Source organism: Podarcis melisellensis (genome assembly GCF_964234715.1).
Source record: "Podarcis melisellensis genome assembly, chromosome: 10".
In the NCBI taxonomy this organism is placed as follows: Eukaryota; Metazoa; Chordata; class Lepidosauria; order Squamata; family Lacertidae; genus Podarcis; species Podarcis melisellensis.
This window is the reverse complement of record NC_138542.1, coordinates 58,525,840-58,552,370: the sequence shown is the minus strand read 5'-3', so window position 1 is coordinate 58,552,370 and position 26,531 is coordinate 58,525,840. Positions and strand designations below refer to the sequence as shown.

Sequence of the window (26,531 nt, the reverse complement as noted above, 5' to 3'; positions counted from 1 at the left end):
GTGCCCTCAGAGATGTACTCGGAGAGCATGTCTTATAAAATGGAATGTCCATCGATTACACCAGCAGCTCCTTAGCAACAATTTCCACAATCGCAGGCGCATATTTTTCTACTGCATGAAGCTGTAGCCATGGAATACATCCTTGCTGTATCTGACCAAAGGCCCAACTATCCTAGTATTCTATTACAAAAGTGGCCCATTGGATGCCCTTAGGGTAGACATAGGGAAGCTTTCCCCTGTCAAGAACCAAATTCCCTTGGTTCAGGGCCAAAACATACACACCATTCATTCACAACTACTTTTTTCTCATATATGTGGGATATATCCAGCCTCATATAATCACATGCTTAACTCTAATTAATGCATGAAGGAGTTAAGGCCATAGAGTAAGCTGTCCTGCTAGGCTTTGCATCCACTCCACCTGGGGAGGAAGGCCATTTGGACTGGGGTCTCAAGCTCAAAGGGTCCCTCACATTTAGATACTAATTAGATCCAGGGCTAATTTAACTTGAAGTTTAATGGTTCAGCCCTGATACCTATGGAATAATATTGAAAAAGGGCAGGTGTGAATGTGTTCAGTGTGTTTTTTCTAACACCAACGAGTAACATAAAAAGCCCCACCACAGAGTTTCCACAGAGGGCTTCACTCAAGCAGGTTTGAACATGTCCTGTCATTGCATCTCTCTGGGTTGCATCTCATCTGGGTTTTGCCTTACCCTGTGTCCCCTTTGGGTGAGTCATTTATGACTCTCTGTGTGGTACTCTTCCAGTTATCTGCAAATCATCTGCTTGTGCCAAGAGCTGACTCTCAGTATTGGCAGTGAGTGAGCTGCTCTGCTCCCCACAAAACCATGACCTAGAAACAGGTTGTCATGACAGTATTAACAAACACAGTGATTAGTAAACTACCTTGTAGAATAGATTCTTCCATGTCCCTTTAGCCTCAAATACACTCAGTGATGAAAACAGATGACACACTATTTTGGAAGTCCCATAACCAAGGCAAGTCGGACATAATTTAATGGACTGTCCAGTGCCATACTTATAACATTATAGAGACTGTCTATATGTTCTGAAAAGGAGGAATGTTGGTCTGAACATATTGCAGTTGCTGATATCTTCAGTTTAAAAATAATTGTGTATTGGTGGCGAGAGAAAAGGAGGGCTTCTGTACATGAAAATAACCTCTGGCAAGAGTGATCACTTCTTCCACTGGTAGCCTGATGAGCCGACAGAAGGAAGAAGGCAGAAAAGAGAGATAGAAGTAGGAATTGGTAGAAAGTTGGGGGGGGGGGATATCAAGAGATATAAAAAAGAGGGTTGCAGAGAAAAGAGAGAGAAAATGACCCACCACCACAAACAAATTACCCCTGAGGAAATGCAGCCCATAATAGAAAAAAAGGTTACTCACTCCATCTCTAAATAATAGTACATTACATTGCCCTGCTTTGAAGGCTGAACCTTGTCCTTGCCAGGGAATCGTTTGCCCGCGTCCCCAGTGCCGAAGAGAGAGAGCAAAAAGCACCAGGAAAGTTTCTTCTTTGGAGAAAAGAGTTTATTGCAAACTGCGCACAGTGACAACCAGCAGGATCGCTCCTGCAAACTGGCTGTGTAGAAATACATTTCAGCAAGCCTTCTTATACCTTTTGAGCATTTCCCCCCCTCCCATTCCTTCCTCAAATTTTCCCCAATCAGCTGGCAAATGTTCAACTTATTCCCTTATATGGCACATCTATCTGCTGGCTAAGCACTTCCTCATACGTGTCTTTCTGCTAGCTAAGCACTTCCTTATTATGTGTCTTCCTGCTTATACACGTCTTTCTTATCTTTGCATTCCTTAAGGCAGGAAGCGTATGGCAGGAAACATGGTGATGATTCACCGTGCTAAGGAAGAAACCAAAAAGTTTTAAAAATTAGTTTCTTCCATTAGATTCACAAAATGTTTAGGGGTATGCATCCCCCTAGAAACCACCTTTTTTGCCAAGGTGCCCAAACATGGTTTGTAGTTTTGAAATATGAAAACAAATGCATGTTATAAAAGACAGAGTGAGACCTCTTTAGTAGGTTGGTTAGAATTGCAAACAGCTGCAATTCTGGCTAGCTGGTAAGGCAGGAAGCTGGACTCTTGACCTGCCTGAGTTTAGCAAACACCCATTGTTTGCAACTGCAAAAACAGGATTAATACAGGAATTTACTGCAGGAAATATTTGAGAGCAACCCCTACAAGATACAATGGTACAGAGAAGGCAGAAAGAAATCCTTCCCATGCCCTGCATGTATGTCTTGCATTTCTAAAAATATTTCTAAAACAGGAAACACAAAACAGGAAACAGCTCCCAGTCTGCAGAGCTGAAAACAGGAAACAGCTCCCAGTCTGCAGAGCTGAAAACAGGAAGCAACTTCTGGCCTACAGAGCTGACGCATTTGCGGTTTCTGCCTAACCACAGCTTTTAGCTTCTTTACCTTATTAACCCTTCCTTCTCCCTTCACTCCCTCCTCTTTTTTATGAACAATCTATTACTTAGATTCGTTCTGGGGTAAGGGTCTATATTCTCTCATAAAAGCAATTACACGAGGTCCCATCGTGCGGGATATCATCTTTTCCATCATATGTTGCATACATTGCATCAAGCAGGGAATACAGAAGCAGAAAAGCAAAAGGATTATAAGCGGCCCTGCTATCAATACCATAATATGCCTGATCCAACCACCATCGGGGAGCCAAGAATATAACCAATTCCATGGATCACCTTCTGTATTTTTTAGCGGGTTTTCAGCTATCATTGTTTCCATGTGGTCGATTGTGGCCGAAATGCTGACATTATTATCTGGGATAAACACGCAACAATGAGAATGAACTAACGCACAAACTCCTCCCTTTGAAGCCAACATTACATCTAAAGCATAACGATTTTGCAAAACGACCTCCCGCATAGCAGACACCTCTTGATTGAGGTCCTTTAGTGCCTTAATGGTATCATTAAATAGCCCTTCTGTCCAATTGGCGAGCAAATGAAGATCTCTATAATTCATGGCTGCCCCTAAGGAAGGTAGTAGGCCCCGCGATACCTGGGTCCCAACATAGTGGTTAATAGGGGTATTCACTGCCCTGCGGTTACGCAGTCTGAGAGATGTTGGTAACTCTCCTATCTTATATAAAAGGGGAACCACCACTCCTAGGGTACAAACTCCAGTAAGATCTCGGGGAATAGATTTGAATGCTGCATCGCCACAAATTAGCCAGAGTTCTTCCGGAAGAAGGTGACTGGTGTTTCGTTGTTGCTCCGACCATTTGAAAGCTTGTGAAAACAGAAGGCTTACGTGCCATAACTCCTGGGTGAAATTTAATAGGGGCTGAACAGAAGAATTGGATCTAGAGCTTTTGTGGAGGTGGTGCATATCAGTCATTAACTTGGCGCTAGTATCGGATTGATAACACCGTGAGGTATTTCCATAATTAACAAAGGCAGAGCAGGTCCTATTAAATACAAAATTCAATACATATAAGCAATCAGGATAAATCCCTCGTGGGGTTGACCCTTCAGAGAATTTTAAACAAATAAAAGCTGGCTCGGACAGGGCCAATTTTACGGGTGGCCACTGAGCTTCTTCAGGGTTTTTTCTATTTTTTACATTATAGATATCATCAATGGGAATTCCATGTAGCATCAAACCTGGCCGTTGAGCATAAGGTGGTATATGCATACACAGCCAACAATTGGAGAGATTTAACATTGTGGTGAACTTAAACATATCCTTGATATAAATATTGTCTTTCCACATCTTATGATAATTTTCTCCTCGTGATGTTTTATTCAATAATCTAGTCCCCATCTGCCCATGTTCACCAGGTGCAGCACCTTCCTTGTCTCCTACAACTATGAGAACGAGGAATACTAGGAGGATCATCAAGGGGGTAGAAGGATTTGGCTGTTGCCTCCCGCAGAACCTATGACGTTCATGCCAGCAAAAGAAAAGGCACATCCATATGGCAAGGGCGGTTGAGATAACTCCCACCCACCAATATTCGGGGGTCATTTCTAGCTTTTCTTCTTATCGCTGAAGGGCCCACTGATATTCGTATTCAATTATTCTCCGGGCCTCAGGGGTGACTTTCCACTTTTCTGCTGAAGCACCCACTATATGGAGCAATTTCCCTATAATCCCTTGTTGATGGGCTGGGCCCTCGTGCTGTCTTTCCAAAATATTATATCCAAAAGGGACCTCTCCCTCTTCATATATTAACATGCACCCACAGGAATATATCCACCCCTGCAACAGCCTGACACATGGGGTGACTATATCAAGGGGTTCTGGTCCTAATACCAAAAGACCTACTGGTGCCTCTAAATTTGCTGGAGAGCAAGTTTCTACGTTGGGGATGCTGCCCGCGGGCGCCCCTCCCATCCAATTCTTCAGCTGTGCGTAGAGATATCAGCTTCCGGTGTGATATCAGCAGAGCGGTCGTCTACCAGGCGTCTGGAGATAGTCAGCCGAAGGGAGTTCTCTGGATCTGGTGTAACTGTCCAGTCTGAAATGGCTTTCTTTACTCGAGTATGGTGGACCCACGGGGTGATGCCAGCAACCTTCACAGCAGTAGGTGTAGAAAGTAGCACAGTGTATGGTCCCTTCCAGCAAGGCTGTAGGGGGGCTCGCTGCCAGTCTTTCACCCACACTTCATCACCTGGCTCGAACTGATGGAACGGTTCAGTTAACACACATGGGGTGCGAGCCTGGGTCCACCTGTGGAAACAGGAGAGAACTTGGGAGAGTGACTGCACATAGTTATTCAATTGCATATCCTGGCTAGCATATGGAGTTAACATTCTAACATATGGGACTGGTCTCCCAAACAAAACCTCAAAGGGTGACAAGTGGGTCCGCTTTGAAGGGAGACTGCGGACCCTGAGCAATGCTAAGGGCAACATGGCCACCCAATTAGACCCGGTCTCCTGCGTCAGCTTGGACAGCTGATTCTTTAGAGTTCTATTCATTCTCTCTACCTTTCCAGAACTCTGGGGTCTATAAGCAGTATGCAGCTTCCAGTTGATCTGGAGCGCTTTTGCCAGTCCCTGTAGGACTGCATGAACAAATGCTGGTCCATTATCAGATCCTATGGACCTTGGCAATCCATAGCGAGGGATGATTTCCCTAAGCAGGCACCTGGTTACTTCAAGTGCCTTTTCAGTCTTGGTGGGCCATGCTTCGACCCACCCGGTGTAGGTGCACACTGCCACCAGCAGGTAACGGTACAGTCCACAACGGGGTAATTCAGTAAAGTCCATGACAAGATCTTCCATAGGTGCAGTTCCACTGTGCTGAATCCCTGGGAGAGCCAGTGGTCCGGCTCTGGGATTATTCTTTTGGCATAGCAGGCATTTCCTGGAGATCTGGGCTGCCAGTTGGTAGAGGTGGGATATATAGAAGCACTTCCCCAGCTGCTTGGTTGTAGCATCTGGTCCTATGTGGGTTGAATCATGGTACCTCTGAATTATCTGCCGAGAAAGAGACTCTGGAATCCATATCCTGTCATCAGGGGTAAGGTACCATCCTTCCTTGGACAAGGTCAGTTCCTGGGCGTCTGCAGTATCCTTTTCCTGCTTTGCGTAAGCTGGTTTATCAGTGGTGCTTAAAATCTCTTCTGGGACCAGTGCTCCGATAACCAAGGTGGGGGCCAGTTCCCGGGCTGTTTCCTTGGCCACTCTGTCTGCCAATCGATTTCCTCTGGCCACTTCCCCTGGTCCAGTCTTGTGGCCATAGCAATGGATAACTGCCACTGCCTCGGGCTCCCATACAGCATCCAGAAGGTTCAATAGAGCTTGTGGGTGGGCCACCTGGTTTCCTCTGGAGGTAAGCAAACCTCTTTCTTTCCATAAGGCTCCATGGGCATGTAAAGTCAGGAATGCATACTTAGAATCTGTGTAAATGTTTATTTTCTGTCCCTTTGCCAGGCTCAGGGCTCTGGTCAGCGCAGTTAATTCTGCCAGCTGGGCCGATGTTCCAGGCGGGAGTGACTTTGCTTCGATCACCTGGTCCTCCAGGTGATCCACTGCATAGCCCGCCTTCCGTTGCCCAGCCTCAACAAAACTACTTCCATCTACAAACCATGAAGGCCAATGGGGGTTTGCCTCATCTTTGAGATCAGGTCTGCTGGAATATACCTCGTCCATTACTTCGATGCAATCGTGCGTCTGCTCCTCACCTTCTCCTACCGGCAACAGGGTAGCTGGGTTGAGGGCGGTGGTAACCTGGAACTTCAAACGCGGGTGCAACAACAGCATCTGACACTTTCTCATCCTTGCTTGGGAGAAGAAATAGGTACCCTTCATGTCGAGTAGAGCTGGGACTGCATGCGGGGTCACACAAACAGTGTCTTGGCCAAAAGTAAATTTGTCTGCCTTGTTCAGTAGGGTAGCTACTGCCACAACTGCTCTCATGCATGGCGGTAAACCTTGTTCTGTAGGTGTCAGGCGCTCAGATAGGTATGCCACAGGCTGTTGCCAGCTTCCCAGTTTCTGGCATAACACTCCCTTTGCTGTTCCCTGGTCTTCATCCACAAACAGGGAGAAAGGCTTTTCTGGATTTGGGATACCCAGCGCTGGTGCTTGCTGCAATGCCTTTTTCAAATCCTGGAAGGCATGTTGTTGCTCTTCTCCCCACACAAAGGGGTCCTTTTCCGTCCCTCTGGTTGATTCATGCAGAGGCTTGGCAATTGTGCTGTAATCTGGTATCCATATTCTGCAGAATCCTGCCGATCCCAGAAAGCCGCGAAGTTCTCTGCGATTCTTTGGTTCTGGAATCTGGATAATGGCTTGCTTCCTTTCTTCCCTTAGGGTCCGTCGCTGATAGGATATATCAAATCCAAGATATTTCACAGTGGGTTGGCATATTTGGGCTTTTTTCTTAGATACTCGGTATCCAGCTCTACCCAGATGGTTCAGCAAATCCTTGGTGGCTTCCATACACGTGTCTTTGTCTGAACAAGCCAAGAGAAGATCATCCACGTACTGCAACAAGACTTTGCGTGGGCTGGTGGGGAAGCTAGACAGGTCCGATGCCAATGCTACCCCAAAAAGGGTTGGAGAATTCTTGAACCCTTGTGGAAGCCTCGTCCACGTATATTGCACCTTGGTGCCTGTTCCTGGATCTGTCCATTGAAATACGAACAGGGGCTGGCTTTCCTCTGCCAGGCGGCAGCAGAAGAATGCATCCTTCAAGTCCAATACTGTGAAACAACATGCAGTAGGAGGTATTAGACTAAGCAGCGTGTAAGGGTTGGGCACATTGGGGTGGAGGGTTTCCACGGCCTGGTTGACCAATCGAAGGTCTTGGACCGGACGGTACGTGCCATCTTCCTTCTTTACCGGCAGGAGTGGGGTATTCCACTGAGATTGACACTGTCTCAGGATGCCATGGCGAAGTAACCGTTCCAAATGTACCCATACTCCCTCTGCAGCTCTTCGGGGGATAGGATATTGGTTTACAGCCACAGGGTTGGCGAATGGTTTGGGCTTGACTATTATAGGTGGGATGTTCTTTGCCATTCCGGGCGGGTTGCCTTCTGCCCACACATCAGGGTTAACTTCTTGCAAGAGGTCCTCTGAAATAATCCCCTCCTCTTCTTTTACCATCATTAAGCGCCAGTGTTCCCTTAAAGGTACCTCTAAGGAGAATTCCCCTGCTGGCCCTGTGGTCATTGTTACTTCTCCTGTTGGTTGGAAAGAAATCTGGGCTTGCAATTTTGATAGCAGGTCTCGGCCCAATAATGGGATGGGGCACTCCGGTATATACAAAAACTTGTGTTGGACCACTTGGCCGCCCAAGCGACAGGCAACAGATTGCAGGAATGGGGCTCTTTGTGATTTGCCTGTAGCTCCTACTATATTAATTGTTTGCTTGGTGGGCTTGGATACTGGTACTGGCAAAACAGAGTGTGTGGCTCCGGTGTCCACCATGAAGGGGATGGTTCGGTTCCCTGTTTGTATTTTGACCATGGGCTCACGGGAACCTAAATCAGCTGGGCCCGGTCTGTCCTAATATTCTTCCTCTTCCTCTCTCAGGCTCATTGCGCCGGACTGCCTTTGGGCTGGGGGGTGCCAGGGGGGTCCCTGTCCACATCCTCTACCCCTGCCGACATTCGCCGATGTCCAGGGTCTCAGTTCCTGTCCAGGTCCCACGGGGGTTGGCCCTGGGATTCGTTCTCCTCGTCCTCTTCCACCTGAATGAGCCTGTGGGCATTCTCTTTTCCAGTGCCCTTCCTGCCGGCAGATGGCGCACTGGTTCCTCCCCAAACGGCCTCTCCCTCCTCCCCGGGCGCTTCCTTTTTCATGAGGGGTGGGTGTGGTAACCTGTAACGCCATCAACTTTTTTGCTTGATATTTTTCCTTCTTCTTTTGTGCCTCTTCCTCCCTCTGATTATAAGTGGTTTGAGCCAATTCTAACATCCACTCAAGGGTGTGGCCCATGAAAGCCTCGTGCTTCTGGATTTTTCGGCGGACATCGGGTGCTGCCTGAGCTACAAAGGCAGTTTTTATGATCGGGGCATTGGCAACCTCATCTGGGTCTACAGGGGTATACTGGCGGTAAGCTTCCTTTAGTCTTTCCAGATAGGCGCCTGGGGGCTCCTCACTCCCTTGCATTATCTCTCTGATCTTGGCAAAATTAGTAGGCTTCCTGGCTGCCCTTCTCATGCCATTTAAGACATTCTGGCGATAGGTAATGAGGGAGTTCTGACCATTGGTAGTTTGGTAATCCCAATCTGGGGTTTCTGCTGGGTATAAAATGGCAATGTTGGGCTCCTGTACTTGTTGCTGTCTCAGATGAGTTCTAGCCTCAGTATGAATTCGCCTAACCTCCTCTGTAGTTAGCAGGGCATCCATCAAATACTGTACATCATCATAGGTGGGATTGTAGGTTTTGAAAATTCCCTCAAACAGCTTAATTATTTTTGCTGGGTTTTCCTCAAATGAAGGGTTTTGGTTCCTCCAATTACAAACATCTGCACTAGAGAAGGGGACATGTTGAACTGTATAAGTTCTATTGGGCACCACTCCGTTAGGTCCCGCGGGGGCCGGAGGATCATATACTCTACGTAAAGGCATCATTCCAGCCCCACCCTTTTTCTGCACCTCATGGGACTTATGGAGGGCCGCCCTGGTTGCTGCTTCTATCCATTCCTTCTGCCATTTCTTCCCTTGTGTTGGGAGGCATTCTGCTGCGGCCAACAAGTGGGGACCAACATCTACTTTTTCTGCATAAGGTTGTACATACCGTTGCAATCTTATCGACTGATACTGAGTCCACCCTTTTCCTTTCTTTGCTAGTTCAAGTAATCCCTTTAAAAATTCCTCATCATCTTCTTCATCTGATTCATCAGCCTCGGAGGGTTCAGGCTGGGGGCTAGCTCCTCCCAGTGCCTGGGGACCTGGGTCCGGTGGATTTGCCTGAGGGGCAGTTGGTGGAGCATAGGGTGGAGGTGGTCTAATAATTCCTCCCTCCTCTTCTTCTTGGTCTGGTATCACTGGGGGCCTTTCTGACTTCCCTGCCGGTCGAACTGTACAAACTGCACTCTGTGGGGCGTTGCCTCGGCAGGCTTTCAACCATGGTGGGTTCTTCTCTACATTGGTTTTCCAAGTAGAAATATAAGGGATCTGGTCTGGGTGGACATTCAAGATGTTCTGATATAATGGACTGATTAGCTGCAAATCAAAGCTTCCTTCTGAAGGCCAAGTAACTCCTTGTAAGGGCCAATCAACTTCACACAATGTCTTCATTCTCTGTCTTCTTAATTTAATTCCCCAGTCATCATTTTTTGTGGCGGCTTTCCAATTGTTTAAAAAGCATTCCAGGGGACTACATTGGCTTGCCCCAGACCCCATTTTTTTTTTTCCCTTCAGATACTCCTCTCCTAACTGGGTTATAAATTCTTTCACACACCAAATAATACAGATTGTGGCCTGCACGAGGTCGCCCTGGCAGAAAACGCACAACCCTGCAATCGCTCGACCAAGGGGCACTAATACCCCGGCCCACACTCGACAATTCAATCACCGGAGTATCTGACATGCAACACACACAACATACAAATCACATCAATATAATTTCCCCTCCTTCCTCTGTTCCAAATTTATGCCGGTGGCATTCTCCTGCACAACCAGTCCCCTTATTCCTGGTGGCTGGCACTGTACTGCACAACCAATCCCCTTGTTCCTGGCTGGCACTGTACTGCCACAGCCAGGTGAGGCTGATCAGGCCTCGCCCTTTCCCTTGGGCTTACCTTTTTTCGCTGCAGACCCCTTCTGGCCAGTTCTCTTTTCTCCCTCGACCTGTGTCTCCACTCCGGAGCGGTGTGGCTGGTTCCCCCCACGAATTGGCAGGGTGCGCGCTTGGAGCCTGCAAAACGCCGATCCGAGCTGTTCACCGAGGTCGAGCCTGGCCCTCCCCGGCCCTCTGGGGTGGGGCAAAGATTCCCGGCCAACGCACCAAACTGAAGGCTGAACCTTGTCCTTGCCAGGGAATCGTTTGCCCGCGTCCCCAGTGCCGAAGAGAGAGAGCAAAAAGCACCAGGAAAGTTTCTTCTTTGGAGAAAAGAGTTTATTGCAAACTGCGCACAGTGACAACCAGCAGGATCGCTCCTGCAAACTGGCTGTGTAGAAATACATTTCAGCAAGCCTTCTTATACCTTTTGAGCATTTCCCCCCCTCCCATTCCTTCCTCAAATTTTCCCCAATCAGCTGGCAAATGTTCAACTTATTCCCTTATATGGCACATCTATCTGCTGGCTAAGCACTTCCTCATACGTGTCTTTCTGCTAGCTAAGCACTTCCTTATTATGTGTCTTCCTGCTTATACACGTCTTTCTTATCTTTGCATTCCTTAAGGCAGGAAGCGTATGGCAGGAAACATGGTGATGATTCACCGTGCTAAGGAAGAAACCAAAAAGTTTTAAAAATTAGTTTCTTCCATTAGATTCACAAAATGTTTAGGGGTATGCATCCCCCTAGAAACCACCTTTTTTGCCAAGGTGCCCAAACATGGTTTGTAGTTTTGAAATATGAAAACAAATGCATGTTATAAAAGACAGAGTGAGACCTCTTTAGTAGGTTGGTTAGAATTGCAAACAGCTGCAATTCTGGCTAGCTGGTAAGGCAGGAAGCTGGACTCTTGACCTGCCTGAGTTTAGCAAACACCCATTGTTTGCAACTGCAAAAACAGGATTAATACAGGAATTTACTGCAGGAAATATTTGAGAGCAACCCCTACAAGATACAATGGTACAGAGAAGGCAGAAAGAAATCCTTCCCATGCCCTGCATGTATGTTTTGCATTTCTAAAAATATTTCTAAAACAGGAAACACAAAACAGGAAACAGCTCCCAGTCTGCAGAGCTGAAAACAGGAAACAGCTCCCAGTCTGCAGAGCTGAAAACAGGAAGCAACTTCTGGCCTACAGAGCTGACGCATTTGCGGTTTCTGCCTAACCACAGCTTTTAGCTTCTTTACCTTATTAACCCTTCCTTCTCCCTTCAGCTTCTCTCTCCAAAAATAAAAGTTACACACAGTGGTACCTCGGTTTAAAAACTTAATCCATTCTGGAAGTCCATTCTTAAACAGAAACCGTTCTTAAACCGAGGCGCACTTTCCCTAATAAGGCCTCCCAGCGCCGGTGCCCTTTCACCGTTCGGCTTCTGTTCTAAAGACTGAGGTAAATTTTGCAAACCGGAACACTACTTCCGGTTTTGCGGAGTTCATAAACCGAATAGTTTGTAAACAGGGCTGTTCTTAAACCGAGGTACCACTGTACTCATTTTGCCCCATGGTGCACAGCTAGACTCTCCATAAGTTGCCAGATGCCAAACCCACCTATAGTTTTATGCAGACACTTCCTCTAAGGGTTCATCCACACTCCCACTTGACCCAGGCTCAAGCAGAACTTGCCTGAGGCTCAGGGCAGGAGTCTTGTTATAATCAAGTTATAAACTCAAACTAAAAAGCAGCTGGTATTTCACTACCCGCCCCTCAAGCTGACTTAGCCCTCTGAGGCCCAGAGCAAATGTACTTGGCTAGCCCCTCGCCCTGTGCATGGGCCTGTCCATGCCTAGAAAGCACAGGTCTGGGTGGTTTTCTGTTTGCCCTTCTTCTTCCCCCTTACTGCTGAATCGGAGCAAACGTCAATGCGCACAATTAAACTAGTTAGGTAAATATTACTCTTCTGCAAAACCTCAGTATTAATTAAAAAAACAAACAAACTGGAAATGAATACCATCCCCTGCTAAAAATAACAAGCCTCCACTTTACCAACTGGTAGTATCTGCTCTTGCACACTTTCTGGGATGTTATATTAAAGGTACACCCACTAAGGTACAGAAATAGTTGTGCACATGCCCAGAACAGTAAAAGTGAGTAGAAAGCGGGGGGAAAATGACACAAAACCACAGTGCAGATACATTCTGCCAAGCTCCACCCGCTGATGTAGACAGTAATCAGTGGAATAGCGATGGATATCTATCAATGAAAAAATGGGAATGTGTGGAAGTCCTATACAGAAAAATTGGACCTTTATGACATGTTTGCAGTATAAGGCCCCCATGTCAAAGCATCCAGGCTGCTGCAAAATTTATTTCTGGAAGCAACTTGATGAGGAATCCCTCCAATAAATTAGCGACATTGATCATAGTATTCAACAGAAAAGAAATTTCTCAATCCAGATATAATGGCAAGTCTGTTTGCCTGAGAATCTTTATACAATATTATCCTAGTAATAGCTGGTTTTCCCAAAATAGCAAATTAGAGGGAAGATAAATCAATATGGATGTGCTTTTGTGGCTATTGATTTTCTCGCCCATAGTCAGCCAGGTGGCTATCAAACCTAAAAGTCATATAAAGAGTGGGGCAATCTCCAAATATTTGGCTTAGATAATTATTCATAAGAATGGGTGTTATCTCTAGAGGCCTTTTTGCTTGAAAGTTGAAGTGGGAATCTGGTGTAGCTGATACTGATCCTTTATATTATAAGCTATGTATCAGATATAAAGAATGAGCTGATTTTGCTCTATGGCTGAAAGTGTTTTTTATATTATGAAATAGAAAAAGTTGGCATTTATCTAAACAGTTTACGTTCCTCTCCATATTGCAGACAGGTCCTGGCTGTCTTAGAACAGACATGAGATTGATAAAAGTATGAAGCTGGCAAACTCCAAATGCTTCTTCCTTCAAACAGCAAAATGGATGAGCTAAATGAAGGTCAGGCTCCAGAAGAAAAGTCATTTCATTCATTTAAAATGGCCATAATATGGGAATACATTTAACAAAATGCCGAAGTATATTAGGCTACAAGAAAGTATTATTTCTTGTCCATTTTAGTTTCTAGGACAATGCAGTTTTCTGTTATTATTTTTCTTTACACTAGAGCAGGTTGAAAGTAGGGTTGTCAATTTATGATTGTTTTCCTTCTTCTTTATTGGATTAATCATCTGGCTTTAACACACCCTCCAATATTTCATAGATGAACATAAGGACACATATTCATAATACCTATTTTTTACTGCAAGAATCCCTGCCTGAACCCCACTGCCTGCCTCCAACACAGCAAGTTTATTCATTTTAAAGCGAGCAGTATTCATGGTTTGCCTCTGCTTTTTACCCTCATAACAACTCTGTGAGGAAGGCTAGGCTGACTCTAGCCCAAGGTCACCCAGAGTTCTTTGTGGCCTGAGTGGAAATTTGAACCTGGGTTTTCCCAGTCCCAGTCCAGTACTCTAACCACTACACCACATTGGTTCTTTTACAGCCTAATCTACCACACAGAACTGTTGGGAAGATAAAATGGAGGATCAGGAAGAAGAACCATTTATGCTTTCTCGAACGTATTGGAATAAAAATATACTCTTCACTACTGCATGATATTATGCCCCCAGTTTCTTTAAATAAATGGAATAGTCACAGATAGGAGGGTGTTGTGCTAAGTGGTCATGATTAAAACAAGAAGAGTGAGGCTGTACTGGTAAATTATTTCCTCCTCCATAACAATACTTATACTTACCATTTACTACTTAAGGAGCTGCCTTGAGGTAACAAAATATTATTGAGCCTCATTATAATATTGGTTGTGCAACACTATTATACAGAGTCAAATCAGGGGGTACGATTAAAGGGCAGCCATTGTTTAGTTGATTATTATGCTTTTACCATTATTTGCCCCAGACTGGACAGAAGGTCAATCTAGCAGCTTGGAAGTTCTTGGTGAAGGGTTGTTCAGAGCAGGAAAATTTGCCTTATACCATGTGTGAGGATTGGCTTGTAAGTACTGCAATAACTTAAGGTGAACCAGAAATTCCAGTACATTTTACAAGCTGCACTCCAAACACTATTTGAATATAGCTACCACTGAAATTGGATGCAATAACTGTGCACCATCTGTCAATATACCAAGTCAAATTTTAGCAGTCTGTCATCTTTTTCTACCAAGCAGGGTTTTACATCCAGTAGCAGGGCTGCATTGAATAAATACAAAATACCGGCAATAAAGTTGTTCACTACCTGTTTATGTTTGTGCAATGATTCAATTTACTTTTGTTCCTTTCCTCTTCCTCTTTTCCTAGGATCCAGCAATGTAAAGGCCAATGTATTGAACTAATTCCAGTTTGATTCCAAGACAAAAGCTATTTCCAGAAGAAGGTCATGATCACTGCTTTTTTTCTGGGGGTATGCAGGGGTACACATATCCCTAAACATTTTGTGAATCTAACTTTGGCCTCATTGAGGGGCAGTATTTCAATATGAGTAGGAAAATTAGAGTACCCCTAAACATTTTTTTAGAACAAAAAGCACTGGTCGTGATAAAGACACCCCCCCATGGGCATTTGACATATTAACATCTACACATTCATGTTTTTCTGTCATGGATTGCCATTCTGCTGCTTACCATTCACATCAGTTGGTGGAGCTTGTGGAAAGCAACTGTGCTGTGTTTCCATGTCTCCTTTCAGTCAGTTCCTCCACACACACACCTTTTCTGTTCTAGGCATGCATGCAAGTACTTTTGTACCTGTGTTTATGCACCTTTAAAAACAGCAACCATTTTTCTAGGAAACGTGCAAGAGCAAATGTTACCAGCCTCAGTTGTCATGCTCCACAAAAATGGGAGGCTTGTGGGGGTTTTTGTGGAGAGCAGTATCAATTTCTATTGGTTTTTCTTTTAAAATTTTAATATTGAGGTCTTATGGAAGAGTGATATTTAGCTGACATGTACAATAATGATAAAGGGGCCTTGGGCACGATCATCTTCATGAGCATCATCTCAATGCATGTATTGCGGTTACAGTCTCTGAGGTACCGGTAATCCCTTTCATGTGCTGAGACAATTTCTCCAAACTGGATTGTTGAAATTTGGGTGTACCTTCAGCATGCAAACTGATGAAAAGATGCACACTCTTATGGTTTGGCCTGAAAACCGAATGGTATATAACCTTGATAGATAAATAAATAATACATAATACTTTATGTGTGCTACGTTTAGCGTTCTTTTAAGATAGCTTTGAATTCCTGTTTTGCTAGAAACATTTCCATGGCAACCAAGTTCATCATTGTACTGTGTCACAGTACTGTGGGAACCAGTATTAACTTATCCATTTACAACTACAAAAATCCCAATAAAGCCAACTCTGCATTGACTTGAATAAGTTACCAGAGCATGGAATACCATGGCCAAGTCATCTCTGTCCCAAATGGTCCAGAGCTGGAAACAGGCATTCCTTGCCAGCAAGACTTTTCAGGATTCAGTTTCAATTTATTAGTCCACATCCAGCCCATTACTCTTTCAGACACCTGTGTAGCACCTCAGTTGCCTCTTCTGATTCAGGTGGAATAGAGAGACAGAGCAGGGTGTCATTTGCATATTGGTGATGCTACACTCTAAATGTCCTGTGACAGCTCCCGGTGGATTCATATAGAGGTTACGACAGTTAAAACTCCATGCTTTGCAGATAATTCACACATTTGGCTGATAGTCATCAGGTGATTTAGGAGCTAGCTATTTGAATTTATGAGTGAATGACCCCATAGTGACCACACAATGATTATATGGCATATGAACCCAGATTCTAGTTCTCTGTGCACTGGACAGACCTGGTTCCCACTAAAGTGGTTTAGTTTTAAACAGCAGGAAACATCCCCCCCCCCTGAGTTTTTGTGTGATATGATCATGTAGATAACATAACCAGCTCTCACTCTGATCTATGGTAAGGACTGCAAAGGACAAAGCATTCATAACTAGGGGTTTATACGATGCATGTTGTGAGTGAGAGATTGCTGCAAAGAGTTTTGCACCTGCAAAGAGTTTGGGCAAAGCTAAAAGGCTTCCAATTGGAGCTCGGAATGTCAGTTCTGTCCCTGGCGGGGGGACAGATAGTCATAACCAATGTCAAAACAACCACTCAGTGATTTTGTATTTTAATAAAGTTGTGGCCAAAATAGTGCCCAAAAACCTAAACTAAAATTACGTGTGATGTGTGAAATTATTTGAGGGGTGTTCTGGGGACCTACACATGCAAAGCTAAAAGGCTCTATTCATTGTTCAGTGGTGGACCAAATAGCAGCCAGATTAGGCCCATTGGGCCTCTAGTTGCTACCAGTAATAAGGAAAAAGACTGCTGTAGTGATCCCAAATTTCAGCAATTCAATTTAAAATTAACTGAAATTTTAGCAAGAATTTGTAGGTGCCAATGAGACCTGCCAAGCTGTTGTCCCCACTTATGTTGCCTAAAAACTGCATAAGTTTTCTTGAAGTTCAGAGAGTAGTAGGTTCTCTACAATTTCAGTTTGTTCTTGTTTTTTTGAAAGATTAAATTGCAGCGATAATGAAACTAATAGAATTGGGAACTTGCCAGAGAGTAGCCAAAAGAAACATGAGAAGCTTTATGCCCTTTGGGTGGAAGTTTCTTCTTAGGAGATCCTTGTTCCTTGCTATAGCTGTCAGGCAGGATAATGTGGCTGTAAATTCCATTTGACAGCAAACATATCACAGCAACAGCCTCACTTGAAAATGACAAAAAATCAGACAGTGGAGAAGGAGAAGTGACTGCCAAACATTCAAAGCACACCAGGGAAAACAAATTCACACAAATAGGTTAAGCCTAGACTTTTCTGTCAGCTGCCCACTGATATTTGGGGGCTGTTAATATCCTCAACTCTTAATCCAAAAAATATTTTTGCAAGTACTCAATTTTCTCACTGTCTGTTCACTGAATCTAATTCACTCACCCCCCCCTACTCAGGAGTAGCTGGGTAGTGTAAACCTTACCCACATAGAAAATCATGAAGTGGTAGAAACTTCTGCAGAAGTTTCTGAATATGGGTAGTCATTACAAAATTGAATACTTGTGTGTGTGTGTGTGTGTGTGTGTACGCGCACATGTGTGCAATATAAACATATATAGCCATCCATTTGGAGAAAATGTCATGTATGGAGCAGCCTTCAAATCTAACTGAGATCGTGTTCAATTTTGAACCAGAACTTGCTGTGAAAATTCCTACACATAATTTTGTAGATTGAGATGTTATAATTCTGAAATGTATCAATCCATACTTCAGGTTTGGATTATATTTATTGATGATCGTATTTTATAATATAATAAGTTGATCCATATGTTATAAAGTTGAGCATCAGTTAAACCTTCCCTGATGTGCTGGTTTATTACATAAGGATTTTTTTTTTTTAATGTGGGAAAGCATTCAAAAATAAAAGGTCACAACCCACACAATACATTAGAAGCACTACACTTTAACATGGCTTCCCCAAAGAATTATGGGGACTGTAGTTTGTTGAGGGTGATAAGAGTTGTTGGGAGACCCTGCAGAGATACCATTCACCAATAGTATAAGAAATTCTATCCACCTACTGTCTAAAATAGGGACGCGGGTGGGGCTGTGGGTTAAACCACAGAGCCTAGGGCTTGCCAATCAGAAGGTCAGCGGTTTGAATCCCCGTGATGGGGTGAGCTCCTGTTGCTTGATCCCTGCTCCTGCCAACCTAGCAGTTCAAAAGCACGTCAGAGTGCAAGTAGATAAATAGGTACTGCTCCAGCGGGAAGGTAAACGACGTTTCCATGTGCTGCTCTGGTTCACCAGAAGCGGCTTAGTCATGCTGGCCACATGACCCGGAAGCTGTATGCCGGCTCCCTCAGCCAATAAAGCGAGATGAGCGCTGCAACTCCAGAGTCGGCCACAACTGGACCTAATGGTCAGGGTTCCCTTTACCTTTACTGTCTAAAATAGTTTTGAACTGTACCACCTCCATCTTTATAATGTAAATATGTCTCTGAATAGTGCTCAGTACCACTTCGCACACTGTACAAAAGCAAACATGTACTTGCCATGGTGTTACAAGGCTGAGCCATAAAAAAGAAGCCAAAGGTGAGCCAGAGTCAGGGCTGAAGGGCACACAGAAACATACCAGAGCCAGGAATACCAATATTGGACAATCTAAACAAGAATACTTGTATAGCCCTTGCTGTTGCCCAGGATGGACCAGTAGCCAGGTTGGATGAATGAGGTCTGTCCAGAATATTATTTCTCAAATTTCAAAATGCAGTTCTCATAGTTCACCATGCCAGTTCCCATTTCCCAGTTCTGTAGCTCCTCTCATTTTTGTACAGGCAGTGAGGTTCTACAGTGTGTGCATGAATGTTGTAGGTGTACATGTAAAATGTCTATGGTTAAAAGAAAACACAAGAAAGTAGTTTGTGAAGTAAATCTCAGGGTGTTCTACAACTCTTTCCTCTCTCCTTCAAAATTCAAGTGGCCCACAATTAAAACTCAAAAGGAGTTTACAGCAGATCACCCAGTTTTTATGGATTATTTTCATTAACTTATTGAGAGGATGCCTGCTGTTGCCTTATATTGTGGTTGTGTGTGGTGGTTTCAGTTGTTGGTTTGTGTGTGTTTGTGGTTATTGTTTTGTTAAGATAGATCAGGTGTGGTCCAATCTTTTTTGCCTGGTCCCTTAACAAGGTAGTAACTTAAAACTCTTTGTCTGTGAAAAAATCTCAGGATTTTCAACATGCCATATCAGTATTCACAGCAAATACACAATTATGAATCACAGTTCCAACTCTCATCGAGATGTAACAAAGTGTCCATTGTCAACTTGAAAAGGAAGTCAGGCTAAAAAAAGATAGCCTATTGATATTTTTAGTAAGGCTGCCAATTGATTAAAGATTGTTTTAGTTGATTTACTGTCTGCTTTGACTGATTAATGAATCAGTTAAAGTATCTGTAGGATGGGAGTTCTCACATGCTGTCACAACACAAGCCTTCCTAAATCAAGAGAGCAGGGACAATAATGGTAGCTGGTGTCTCCTCAATGAAGACTTGCTGCACCAGCACATAGGTGCTTTGAATAGATAATTTATCAACTCCTGCAGCAGGACAACATTTGAAACCAAATGTTACATTGTGAGACAAGTCTGGGTTGCATTGCTGGGAAATACACAAGTGTTTGGAGCTGAGATGCAAGGCCAAACAAAAGGCAGTTTGTCTAGCTGCTGTTGTGTTCTGATGATGTGGACTTCCCAGAAGCATCTAGTATTATCTGCTAGTGGAAAGAGGATGCTAGAATAGATGGATTCTTAAGTCTTTTTATGTTATGCTTTAGTCTACACTGAGGGTCTCAGTCCAATAGATGGAAGGATTGGGGCTACATTGAAAGCATCTGAGTTTCCAAAGGAGAGGTCATACACAATCCAAGTTTCTGTTTTAAAAAATGGTTGCTTGCTTTACCTGTTTCCATAACTGTTAGTTCATCTAGGAATTGACGTGGCCATAGGACCATTCCAGTTCTGCTGACCAGGAAATAAAAAAGATGATACTCCATCTCACTTTTAAAAAACTGCTCAGACAGAAAGATGTGTAGAGGTAGCAAGCTATTTGCATCTTCCCTAGCAGATGCCTGCTCCACTTTTGGAAAGCTTCCCCTACATTTTGAGAGCTGTAGCTCAAGAACCCTGGTGTTTTTACTGAAGGACCACTCTGCCCTGTCTCATCCCTGAAATAGCCGGCTGTCAAGTTCCATTGTCATAGATACTGCTCATCCACACCCCTATTTTGACAACTGGGAACAGGACAGATAGGGGACAAAATTTGGTTTGAAGGCTGCCAACTCTAAGATGACTCAAAGCAATTATTTTAATATATTTTTCTTACCACAGCTATATCAACCGTGTTGAGGAGAAATATACTTTTCAAGTGAAATGTCACAGTCATGTCCTTACTGCTTGGTTATCATATTTAATTTGTCAAGAAACATAATGAATTCAGCATTGGGAGCAGATTGCAACAATTACCTTTTTGCCTGCATATATTCCCCTTGCCATCAGAAACAGCTCTGATGGTATTTCTTTTTCATTTCCTTTTCAGCACACTTGAGTAATGCAGCTTTATTTTTGCAATGGGCATAGTGGCCTTCATATTTACATGTTAAATCATTTTTACAAGGGAAGACTAGGAGGGTTTTGGAGGAAATCTTACCACTCAGGAACCCGAGGTCATGCACAGTTGTGGCACAATTAGATTCTGTCTTCAAAATGCAGTATATTTTTAAAATTTATTTTGTTACATTTATACCCTGCCTTTTTGCGACCATGGGACCCAAAGTGGCATATATGTGTGCTTCTCATGAGAACTCCAAACTAGGGACAGACAAGATGCAGACCTGTTTAGCAGCAGCAAAGTTGTAGCCTCATTTCCTTGAGACCAGACATCAAGATTGAGAAAGTTAAGTTTGTGGGAATCCTCTGTAGAAAGAGGATTTTTACACTAATCAGTACTGCCTCTAACAATAAAAAAGAATCTTACCCACCATATCAAGCCACATGTTGTGGCTTTTAAAGTGTTTATCAACCATATTTTCTGGCAACAAAAATGAGCCACCATTCATTGCTTGGCATGCCACAAGCTGTTCAGGCTTGCAAGATATTACTGCAAAATTACTGCAATAGTGTATAATTTCTTTGTCCCAGTACGTCCATAATTTTGTCAAATGGTTAAATTACCTGTGGCAGGCAGTGTATGGTTAACAACTGTATGAAAGTTTCATTCTGCTAGGGCCATAAGCGTAAGACAGAATTCTGTTTATGTCAGAGTGGTTGAATGCATACGCCACTAGAGGGTACTGTTGCATATTTACATAAAAGATAAACTAATATATGCATTTTGTTTGATTTTTTTTTTAAAAAAAGCTGATTTAGCCAGAAATTTATTGATAAAATGTTTAATTCAAGTAATGAGAGAAGAGAGGAAAGGAAGGGTCTTGAATTCAAAATGGAAACCCAGGATTGAATCATGGTGCCAATTTGTCACATGTCAGCATCAGAGTTGAGACAATACCCACTGAAATAAACTACATGATCGATTGAGCTGTCATCTGACTGTTCTGCCAGTTACTCTGTTTGCTGCTCAGCACACAATGAGCAGGATGAGTGGAAAAGCAGGCAAATGAGAAAAATAAGGGAAGATACCAATAACAGGGTAGAATGGGGGGGACGGACGAAATCTCAATGGTATAAAGAATAAATATTTTATTGATCCAATGCATTGTAAAGTATATAGCTTCATAAGGGACACACTTTGTTTTGTTACAGAACACACTAGAGAATACAGTAGTCTTGCTGTTAAGAGCCCCAAGGAAGAATATAAATGTTAAACACATTGGGCCCATAACACATGAAATATTTCATCTCTTTCGCCCCACTTTTCCCCCAAAGCAGGCAAATAAATCCTTTTAAATTCTTAAGCTAAAAAAATGATATTTCAAATCAATCTAGAGCCATCCCCTTCCCACAACCTTGATGTTGTGGCTAGACAATTAAAGAAAACTCACCTTTGCTATTGAAGCTGATGCTGCTTAATATTAAATATTGTTTTGTGGAAGAGGTGTGGCCTACACAATACAGTGAGGTGGCACTCCTGGAAGGGTGAGTCATTTTAAGAGATTTGAATTTATGCAATTGTCAAAACTTTTGACACTTTCAGATCTAAAAATGCTATTAAAAATAAATATTCACTCTACTTGATCTTAGCCAAAAGGCCGAGAAGCGATGAAATTTACAGCATGTAATGCTTTGAAGGAAAACATTATGAAAATGATATACCGGTGGTACATGACCCCAGTCAAGCTTGCTAAGATATATCACCTGTCTGACAATAAATGTTGGAAATGTAAGGAGGCTGAAGGGACATTCTTTGACCTCTGGTGGACCTGCCCAAAAGTGAAGGCCTTCTGGGAAGTGATCTACAATGAGCTAAAAAAGGTATTTAAGTATACCTTTCCCAAGAAACCAGAGGCCATTCTTCTGGGTATGGTGGACCAGAAAGTGTTAAAAAAGGACAGAACTTTCTTTATGTACGCTACCACAGCAGCAAGAATTCTTACTGCAAAGTATTGGAAGACACAAGATTTACCCACGCTGGAGGAATGGCAGACGCAGTTGATGGACTATATGGAATTGGCCGAAATGACTGGCGGAATCCGGGACTTGGGAGAGGAAACACTGGAAGAGGACTGGAAAAAATTTAAGGACTATTTGCAAAAATACTATAAGTTGTATGAATGTTAAGAAAAATGCACGACTAAGAAAATCTAGCTTCAGTAACATGATGATGTGAATTCAGAATTAAGGTATAAGAAAGAAAAGGCGGAATCATGAGACAAGCTTATCATGTTTATTTTAATTATATAAGAATAGGGATACAATTATGAATTTAGAAACATGATAAATTGAAAGATATAATATGTAACGAAACAAGGTAACAAATTGCTGATGTTTTTATCGCAGGGAACGCAGGGTTTGGAGGATGTGGGGAAGTCCAATTAGATTGTGAAAAACATTATGGAAAGTTGGATTTTATCTATATATTTCTTTCTTTATCTGCTCTTTTTTCTTTTTTTCTTCTAAGCTTTATATTTGTGTTTGTAAGAAAAGAAACTTAATAAAATATTATTTAAAAAAAAATATTCACTCTAGATTATGGATGTTCTGTATTATTACTGTTAAAGCCATGTCATAGCAAGAAAGTTTGAAAATATGGCAACAGTATATATCCTCCCCCGAAATCTCATTATCCGATACTGAAGTTATCTTAATCTGAAGGGTGTGTGTCATGTTTCCTGTGGTTTTAGCCACTGTATGGGGTAGACTTATGACAAGGGTTCCCCCCCATAGTAGTCAGCATGTTCCCCTTTGAACTTGTGCATGTTATGCACCTGCTAACATCATGGAAGTCCCTCTTTTAAAAAGGTGGCAACCGGATTCCTCAATATTTTATGAATTTGCCTTGTAATTTTTAAAACTATTTGAATAAAAATAGTAACAATAGTGACTATGTTTCTCCTTATTTTGCTAAATGTTTTAATTTGGCACTGACTGGCAGATAATGTGAGATACAATAACACAATTGTTGGTTTGTGGTTTCATTTCTTGTTTTACACAGAAGTATGAAAACAACTTCCTAGATTGTAAAAAAAACAAAGAAAAAAACCCGTTGTTGAGTTTGGGTTTTATTTTAGCTTTTTGCAGGCAGCATCTTTGCTCTTCGCGTTTTCTCTTTCTTTTTAACGTGGGTCTCGTAAGGGATAAACCACAGGCCGAGGGTCTTTGAGATGACCTGTTGCCAGTGGCAACAATCTAGCGCTCTCCGGACTCGGTGCTCGATCACCAGGACTGGGTTTTCCCCGGTCGTGGCGCTGAGAGAACAGGCCGGCGCGTTCCATCTCTCTCTTCTTCTCGGCTCTCGGCTAGTCGTGTCTGTCCCGCGCTCTAAGTGTTGTTTTCACGGAGGCAAGATGGCTGCGGCGGTGGCCGGGGCCGCCTTACTGGGCAAGGGGCTGGACATCAGCCTGGCGGCACTGCAGCGGCACGACCCCTACATCTGCAGCATCGTAGACGTGGCCAGCCAGGTGGCGCTCTACACTTTCGGGCACCGAGCCAATGAGTGGGTGAGGAACCGAGTGTCATCGCGGGGTGGTGGGTGGTGGTGGTGGTGAAATGGGGCAGAGATGGAATAAAGCACCTGCCACTTTAAATCAACCAGCGTCATCCTCGCGCCGTAAATTCTGTAGTGCAGGGCCGGCTGGGCTGGCGAAATCGTTCTTAAAGCGTCTGCGCAGATGAAACTTGGTGGGAGACACTTTCCCTGGCTTTTTAACTTGTTCTTCCGCTCATGCGCTTTAAGCGGCTGATGCGTGACTGCAGCCCGGGCAAACAGGGCGGAAGGGGAGGATGGACGAGTACAGCATGACATCTATATCTGCCAACTTTTCCCTCTTTTTTAAGGGAAATTCCCTTATTCTGAATAGGATTCCTCGCAAGAAAAGGGAAAAGTTGACAGCTATGCATCTAGAGCAGGTCGATACCGAGCTTGCTTGCATTTATAATAGGACTAACCTCATAATGAGGTTATAATAGGACTAACCTCATAATGAGGTCCTGGAGAGAACAGTAATATTGGAGATGCTTGGGGAGAAACTAAGTCTGCAGTCCTGGTGTCCTATACGCACGTGGGATGAAGTCCAGTTGAAGTTAATGTGGCCTACTTCTGAGTATAGTGCTTAGCTGGGACTGTACCCCAGTAAACACAGTGGGGCTTACTTACGGGTATACAGTACATTGACAGGATTGCATTGTTTATGTGCTTTTTAATTAGTGTTTGAGTTTGACCAGATCTAAGAGAAACAGCTGCTTGGGCCAGCATGCTCAAAATGCAGTGTGCAATGCTGCTGCTGCTTCTCCCCTGGGCTGCCTGCTTGGTTTGGTGCTAGTAGGTACTGGACTGAGACAAGCAGCTCCTTGAAGCAACAACTCCTTGGGCCAGTGTGCCTTTCAAAGGGTGTGCAAAGCTGCAGTAGCTGCCTCTTTTGTCTCCTCAAACTGCCTGGCTATGGTCGCCCAGTTTAGCACAGCAAAGACTAGACCCAGGTGCAGCTCCCTGGCCAGCATGCCCAACAAAAGCAGCTTGCAGTGGTGCCAGACAGGCCCGTGCAGAGGGCAGGGGGTAGCTGGGTACATTTGTCCTGAGCTTTGGAGGGCTACGCTGGCTTGCTGCCTCCACCAGAGGCCTGCTGGACATACACTGTCTTGCCAAGAATGTGCCTCCCAGCCACCCGGGGACTTAATGGGTGAAACGGCCATGGGTGAAGCAACCATACCCGTGGACCTGCGTTACTGCATACTAGTGTATAGTGTCAGATCAGATTTGGTGCCCCTACTTCAGTGGCACATCTTATGAAAAAGGCTCCTTCCCTGGGCCTCAGACAAGCTTTGCATGGGCCTGGTGCCAGACGTCTTTTCATGATCTGTGGACTGGCTGCTTAGTTTAGTGAAGGCACACAAACACAGCTCTGGTTGTCCTGGAAGTTCAGAGTTTTTGTTTTTTTTAAGGAGGTTGGCCAGAATGATGCCTGGGCAGTATACTGGACAGTAGCATATTACGTGTTGGCAGTGAGACCTTATGGAAGCGTGAGCCCTCAGCAATTTACTAGCCATGCAGACTCCTGATGCCAGTCCTGCTGTAGCCATGGTATAGTATATGTTTAGAGCCTAGATTGCATGAAAATGGAGTTTCACATTATCCAAAAAAGCAGAGATAATTTTGCTTTATTTTCTACTCAGTGTCTGCTCTAGCTTCAGCCACAGTAGGGCAATTTGTATAAAGTGTCTAATATGACCCTGGCAAACAGGATTGTTAGTTTAGGAAAGGAGGCATTTTCTACCCCAAAATGGGAAAGCAGCTGTGTTTTGACAAATGAGCTGGCATCTGGGCCTAATTCTTCATTGAAAAGGCTTGTTTCATATGTTATGTTTCTAGTGCATATATACAGAGCACATGTTAAAAGGGGGGGAGGAATACTGTAAATGTGTGCTTAGAAAAATGTATACAGTGATTTAAAAGACATGTACATACCAGAAAGCCAGTGTTCAATTGATCCTTTAAAATCACATTTCATCACCTGTAACATTTGAAACAGCACCCAATTTTGTCTGTTTGTCTGCTTATGCTTTGCACTAATTCACTTAGGTGGCTTTTATTCTGTCTTTAAAATTATGCATTTTTAATTGATTTTAGGAAAAGACTGATGTGGAAGGAACACTGTTTGTTTACACAAGGTGGGAATTTTATTAATTTTAATATCAGTGTTTTAAATTCACACCATTCTCATACTACAAAAAAGAAGCACAGAAAAGTGATATCACTGACTGGATCAAGAGGTACAAGTTTTTGAATTGCATGAAACTCTTCATCACTTATGAAGGTTGAAAACATATATTGGAAATTAAAGATACTTGGTCTGATGTTAATATGATAAGTGTAGAATTATTATTTTTTTAAATACTGCAGATTGATGAACCTTGATGAAGAGAATGACTCCCCATACCTTTCTCCTAAGATAATACGGCAGTGAAAAACTTATAACAAGGTGTAAGGAGGAGGTTTCTGTGCAGACTAAACAAAGTATCAGGCAAATATTTCCGATGTCAAAGT

General features: G+C 43.4%; 2 protein-coding genes across 18 annotated transcripts in view; one reads left to right on the top strand and one right to left on the bottom strand.

Annotated features, from left to right (window-relative positions):
* Positions 1 to 26,531, bottom strand: part of CACNA1C (calcium voltage-gated channel subunit alpha1 C) — a gene marked incomplete at its 5' end in the record, with an annotated part of 525,599 nt that overhangs the window by 488,944 nt on the left and 10,124 nt on the right. The window lies entirely within an intron of this gene.
* DCP1B (decapping mRNA 1B) overlaps positions 23,606 to 26,531 on the top strand; it is a 35,591-nt gene continuing 32,665 nt past the window's right edge. Inside the window, exons 1-3 of one of the 4 annotated variants that reach the window (XM_081927019.1) lie at positions 23,606 to 23,984; positions 25,430 to 25,568; positions 26,115 to 26,155. In XM_081927019.1, coding sequence (XP_081783145.1) covers positions 25,533 to 25,568; positions 26,115 to 26,155 — 77 coding nt within the window. In that variant the 5' untranslated portion in view covers positions 23,606 to 23,984; positions 25,430 to 25,532. Of the gene's footprint in view, positions 23,989 to 25,429; positions 25,569 to 26,114; positions 26,156 to 26,531 lie in introns of all 4 variants that reach the window. The other 3 variants (XM_081927018.1, XM_081927017.1, XM_081927020.1) reach the window with 3 other exon arrangements.